Here is a 6,314-nt window from a genome sequence, read left to right as displayed (position 1 = left end):
CAAATATGTGTTTCGTTTTCAAGTGCTCAAATAGCTAATGATAATTAGAGATTTCTTGAATCTATTTGTGTATATATAGCCGTTAGAGCCTACTGGCTGAAATAGACTTTGCTTCTGAGGTGATGATAAGAATCTGATTTAAGAGGTTATATATAGAACCATTCTCACAAAAATTAAACTGAGGTTGAGATTGATTTTGTTTACTGAATTTTGATATTTCTTAGTAATAAATTGATTTTCTCTACGGGGGACGTATGACATATCAAATCATGTTAAAATTTGCAGTCACGTTTCTCATAAGATAGAAGCACTCATCGTCCGACAGCTACCCAAAATATTGTTGTTGTGGTGCCCCTTCGATAGATATATCTCTCGAAAACTTGTGTCTCACACTGCTATCGCAGGTTGTGTGAGATTTTTTTTTGTTTCATAATTTGATGGATCCAACCAAAATTTTGTGGACTAAAAAGTATAAGGGTCTGCTATTTTATAAACTAAATTAACAAAAGTTTCACACGACTTACATCAGTTATGTGAGACACAACATAAAATTTAATTATACATATATAAAAACCGAACTGTAGGACTTTATGGGATTGAAATTGTTATGGGCTCAAAGAATAATTTGGATATACGATTTTGAATCTCACAATTTTGAATTCCATGCCCATCTCCATGCTGGTAAATGGTTTGTCCCGTTCTTGCAATATTTACTCCACATTCAATGAATTTTCCATAAAATAACGAATTTTCCTTTTGAGTTGTGTTGATCAGTTTCCATGTCTCCTTTATCAAAGAATTGATGTGTTTTCTTGCTTCTTCTTCAGAAGCACCCTTCTCATTCATGTAACATTCAATTGACTTGGGAACATCACCTCTTTCCATTTCATCCTGAAAAAAAAAATATAAAAAAATTTAATACTAATAAGAGTTTAAAAAGTCATAGAGCATTAATATGCTACACATTCATAAAATATTTTAAAGCCCAGAAAATTGCAGCTATGCATGAAAATTTAAATTATTTCGGTCTCAAAAGAATGAGAGTCTACCACCCCTCATATGATAATTTATCAGAACTTCTACACTATTAGATTACTTAAAAAGTAATAATACATGACTGCCAATAATAAGTGCAATTGGTTGTTTCGAAAGATAAGGTAACGACCTGCTAATTACATCTAGAATTGCACTTATATAATATAAAACTTTTTTATGCTATTAGTGCATATAGATCAAATCCAAAGAAATTTAAGTTCTTACTTCAATGGAGGAAGTTGAGACTTTGTATTTTAAATTTATAGACAAATTTCATTGCAATTGTTTGTACTACATGAATTTTGTGTATAATTTCATTTATATAAGTAGTTTAAATGTTTGATGTTATATTGAAAACTATCTATAACACAACCATATTTGGTATTGTAGTTCCATTATATAAGAGGCATAAGTACATAATTTAAAACACTCTATAACCAAGTCATATTATAGGAATGTGTAAAACAATATATTACTCAATTTTAAAGTATCCTTATTAAATCTCAACGTCCCCAATCAGATGGGGTTGTACTCTTATGCTATTGAAACGAAGATTGATAAAGAAAATAATCAGAGACAAGGGTTAAAAAACGTACAGATGATGTTACTAAGTCATCGGCAAGACGAATAATTGTAGCAGACCAACGAATTATGTCAGGGTACTTGCTTAACCAGTCCAATGCCTCTTTCGTAATTGGATCTGTGGCAAAGAAGAATGCACCCACTACCATCACAGGACTTCCAACTGAAATCCATGCGTTATCCATGTATTCTTCCAGACTCGGAGTATATCCGTTGTAGTACCATCTTGCTTCTTGTAAGTAAGCTTTGCACAAATCTGCCCACTAATTAATAACGTGCATGTCTCAAGTTAAACGTATGGAAAATATAAGTTAAAACAGGGGAATAGATTCAATGTAGAGCTAAGAGTTTTTACTGATTTTATAAGGTAAGGTGTGACGTTGACCCCATGCTCCTTGAGAACTTCGTAGGCAATTTCAGTGATAGTGTTGAAGAGTGAAAGATAACATATTTTCATATAATCTGGAAGCTGATCCATTGCTTTAACATCCATTCTGAATGTAACCAGAAATCATATTTAACTTGAAAATCAAATGATGAAAAACTAATAAAGGGTAACTTGAAGAAACACACAATAATAGGTAAAGAGTGAAATTAGTAGTAGTTTTCAGAGAATTGAACCTGTCTTGTTTCCGTACTTGTGTAGTTTATATAACATATATTCTTTATAAGACATAAAACTTTTAGCTTAACAACAAACATTTTTTAGTTATTGGTAAGATTAAAGTTTGTTCTTTCCAGAAAGTTACGGACCTTTCAACAGCATCAGTGAAGAGTTCCAATTCATCAAGAGTGCCATAAACATCATAAATGTCATCTATGACTGTAGCCATAGCAGTGACCTTTGTCAACATTATTCGGCAGGATTGGTTCTTTTGAGGCTCAACCATCATCCCAGCTATCCATAGGAAAGCTTCAACAATTCTGTCCCTTGAAAATGGCAATTTTTCTGCAAGGCATGAGCTCTTCCACCACCTTTAAATGAAAAATTAATTTTACATGAGAAATTATAACGATTGCTGTGTGATAGCCAACAAGTTGAAATGCTTTTATCTCCAAAGACTTCTGCTAAACTAAAATTTAAAGTTTATTGGTTCTGAACTTGTCACCAAACCGTCATAACTTGTTTTAGTTACTCAGAAATTAAATATTTATATTATTTAATTAATTCTCTAATGCAAATATAGAGTCTAAGCAAAAATTATTGATTCGTCAATACCAGTACCTAATAGTATTGTAGCTCCGCCCTGCTGATATGTAGTAAACATATTGACCCAAGTATTATATACGCCCCCTCATTTAAATTATATACACAAATAATATAATAAAATACTTATACAATTAATGTAATTTAATATTGTAGGAGGTTACATGAAATTATCTTTCAAATGATCCAATATAGACACTCATATAATGTTAAAAGAAAAATTATAGACCGTCATTGTATATAATTTAAACTCTATTGAATCTCTCACCTTGATAGATTTCTAATATCTTCTTGATGAGTTGCTTGCACAATGTTGTAATCCAACTTAGCAAGCTCGAGCAAAAGAGGATTAGCATTTGGCATTCTCTCATAAATGTTAATGTACCACCTTGTCTCTACTCTCAACATCATGCAATGCAAAGGAAGTTCCAGGGCATGGCGCACTAGTGCGACTGTCGGATTGTCTTGCTCACCATATAAATTATTGTACAAATAATTCTCTAGATGTGACCGTGCGAATGTATTAGCAGCATCCAAATTGGTGTTTTCAGTTTCCGTAGAGAGAAATGAAGCTTCATATAATTGTAACAACCCTTTTGTATCTTTACAAAGACTTTGATTGAAGTTGCCCTGCTCATCCTTGAAATTGTTCAATATATCTGAAATATGATAAGAATTAGTTATTGGTCAAAACATAAATTTAGAACCAAATATGAGAACATGCATGAAAGAATGAGGAATGAAATTAGTTTGGCCAAAAACTGCTTGCACCTTGAGAGATATCAAAACCATGTTGTCGCAAGAGCCTAAACTTCAAGGCTGTGGAATATAATGAATCTTCTGGGGTTGCATTTTGGTGAATGCTCCTCAAGATTCGCATAATTTCATGGTTGAAGTGGTAAGACACTCCAAGCCTTTGTAAATTATCAACCAACTCCAACTTTTCTAATTCTTCTGATCCCTCAACCATCATCATCAAATTCCTCTTCATTTCTGCCTTCAGTTCGTCAAAGCGCTTCATATACTCCTCTCCCTATACCAAAGGTAAAAATAATAATAATCACATTTACACACGATCGAACAGTTCGAACATATTCACCTAGATGATTGAATAAGAAGAATAAGCAAAATCACAACTCCCTCCATCCCAATTTATGTGTCATAGTTCAATTTCGAAAGTCAAATGAGTTTTTCTTTGACAACAATTTTTTATAGGCCTTTTAAATATTTTAAATTGTCAAGTAGTGTGACATATAATACTTGTTACGTAATTTCCAAATATGTAGATTTTATTGTAAGAAAATAAAGATTTCATACCCCAATAGCCGAACCCACAGTTAAAATCAAGAATTATGTTGCTAAATCAAAACGGTGCCTAAATTGAACTAGAGAGAATATTACATATGCATGCATGCAGTTTATTGAATAACGAGGACCGACATAATTACCGCATAACGATTGTGTGTGAACTGAATAAATTGAAAATTCCACATGGTAGGCTCGTAATTCCCTGAACGCCTAATGGGGTTAATTCCATCAGAAGATGAAAGATTAGTGGAGATATTAGGAGAGTGAGTAAGTGGTACTGGTCCAGTTTTCATGCCATTAGTAGAGAGACAGGCTATTGATTTTGCCTTTGATGAGTTGAAAGAGGAAAAAGGGATAGGTAGAGGTCTTGTGGAGGTAGCCAAGCCTAGCATATTAACTTCAATATTTGAAAAGATGTTACAGATGGTTAAGTAGATCACACAAGAAGTTTCTCTTGCTTTGCCCCTAGGTTTCACTTCTATCTATATATAGCATTTGTTCGAGCGTCCAAAATCTACTTTATTTTTGAAAAAGTAGTTTTGAACAATTAGAAAACACTTTTATCAATAAATATTAAAGGAGTAATTTGTGTTTAGCTAAAGTTACAGCAGTGCTTTTTGAAAAAAGCTACTCTCTCCGTCTCAATTTATACGAGGTTTGATCTATTTGGGGAGTAAAATGACTCTTTTTTTTTTTTTTTTTACTACCATTTCAAAGATAAATTTTTCGAGTATTTTATAATAAAATTTAAATATTTAAAAATTACATAATTTTTTTTTATAAGTTTGCATAATTAATAAGTCACATATATAAAAAGAATTGGAGAAAATCATATTCAAAAAAAGAACTGGACTCCCAAAATAAATAAATCCCTCATTTAAAAACTACATAAAAAAAATTGGGACAAAGAAAATAATAATTTATTTAGCTTTTGAAAAACATGTTCAGTTACTACTCAAAAGCGCGTTCTTCTTCTCTTAAAAAACTGTCCAAACAAACTATTAACTAGCTTCACGTTTGCACTATTTTGAGATGAAAATGTACTGCATAACTTTCACGTTTCAAGAACTTCCTAGAATTTTAGATCTACACTCAAATCTCAAGATATGGTGCAGATAGTCTACGATGCTGACAGCAATCTATGAAAAGGAGAACTTTTTACTTAATTTATCCATTATTTAAAATATTTAATAAACACAGTACAACTTTTTGAACTTTTACCAAAACAGATTAGACGTTTTTCTCAATAATGTTTTTATGAATTATTTTATTCAAAAATTATTAGGCAAAAACTAACAGTAAAGGCGTTGGAAAGAGGTTTTAGATAATCATGAGATAGATTAGTATAAATCGAAACAGAGGGCTAAGATAAAAACGTTTTCCACTAACATTTTAATTTACTGTAACCTCGTACCCCGCGACAGCATTTTCTTGGCTTACATATGCAGACTAGTGTTCTTTCAATCTTGCGGCCCCGCATTTGGGAGCAGCCTTTTTTTGTTTTTTTTTTAAATTTTATTTTATGTATATTTGGACCTCCATCTTGCCAAACATTCTCAGGCCATCGAACTTAATTTCCTATTGGACCCGTCTGCCTTTTGGAAACTTTGTGAGTGCCTTTTGACATTACCCAACTCTTTGGACCTCTATCTTACCAAACTTTTTCAAGCCATCGAATTTTCTCAATTTGGAAACTTTTAATGAGTGACTTCTAACTAGGGGTGTACAAAGTAAATCGATAAATCACATTAAATTGATAAACTAAATCAAACCGAGAAAAATTCGATTAGTGGTTTGGTTTGACTTAATTTGGTGTTGGAAAAAAAATTCGACCATAATTAGTTTGGTTTGGTTTTAGCTAAAAAAAGTCAAACCGAACTAAATCAACCGGACATTACATGTATTTAATTTTTAAAATATTTATACATAAAAAAATTTATTTGTAATGTAATTTATAAATATTTCTTAAATTTCTTCATAGCTTTTTATCTTTTATCATATTATTTCAAGCTTGAACTTAAAATTTTAAATGGCAATAAGTTTTATATCTCATGGATGTTAGTAACTCAAATAAAGTCCAAAACAAAACCAACTCAACATTAATGCTAACAAAAGAAATTCAATTCTACCGCCAAGAATAACAATAACGTTGGATATATATTCTTTATTTTTGCATAATTCG

General features: G+C 31.6%; 1 protein-coding gene across 1 annotated transcript; it reads right to left on the bottom strand.

Moving 5' to 3' along the window:
* Positions 1–468: 468 nt before the first annotated feature.
* Positions 469–4,629, bottom strand: LOC132064722 ((-)-camphene/tricyclene synthase, chloroplastic-like). The gene is made up of 7 exons (XM_059457816.1): positions 4,273–4,629; positions 3,596–3,857; positions 3,093–3,483; positions 2,371–2,592; positions 1,973–2,111; positions 1,632–1,880; positions 469–891 (listed from the first exon to the last, which is right to left on the bottom strand). Exons 1-7 carry the CDS (start codon positions 4,522–4,524, stop codon positions 589–591), a joined length of 1,818 nt encoding a protein of 605 aa, XP_059313799.1. The 5' UTR covers positions 4,525–4,629; the 3' UTR covers positions 469–588.
* Between the last annotated feature and the right edge of the window lie 1,685 nt (positions 4,630–6,314).

The sequence above is a fragment of the Lycium ferocissimum genome, chromosome 7 (assembly GCF_029784015.1).
Source record: "Lycium ferocissimum isolate CSIRO_LF1 chromosome 7, AGI_CSIRO_Lferr_CH_V1, whole genome shotgun sequence".
NCBI classification, from domain to species: domain Eukaryota; kingdom Viridiplantae; phylum Streptophyta; class Magnoliopsida; order Solanales; family Solanaceae; genus Lycium; species Lycium ferocissimum.
This window is presented reverse-complemented; position numbering and strand designations above follow the sequence as displayed.

Bases quoted from the DNA above. Each gene is read 5' to 3' on its own strand.
- LOC132064722 (XM_059457816.1), bottom strand. From the start codon at position 4,524: ATGCTAGGCTTGGCTACCTCCACAAGACCTCTACCTATCCCTTTTTCC. The intron at 3,858-4,272 runs GTAATTATGTCG...CCTTTGGTATAG, and splicing joins TCACACACAATCGTTATGCG to GGAGAGGAGTATATGAAGCG. The intron at 2,112-2,370 runs GTCCGTAACTTT...GGTTACATTCAG, and splicing joins TTCACTGATGCTGTTGAAAG to AATGGATGTTAAAGCAATGG.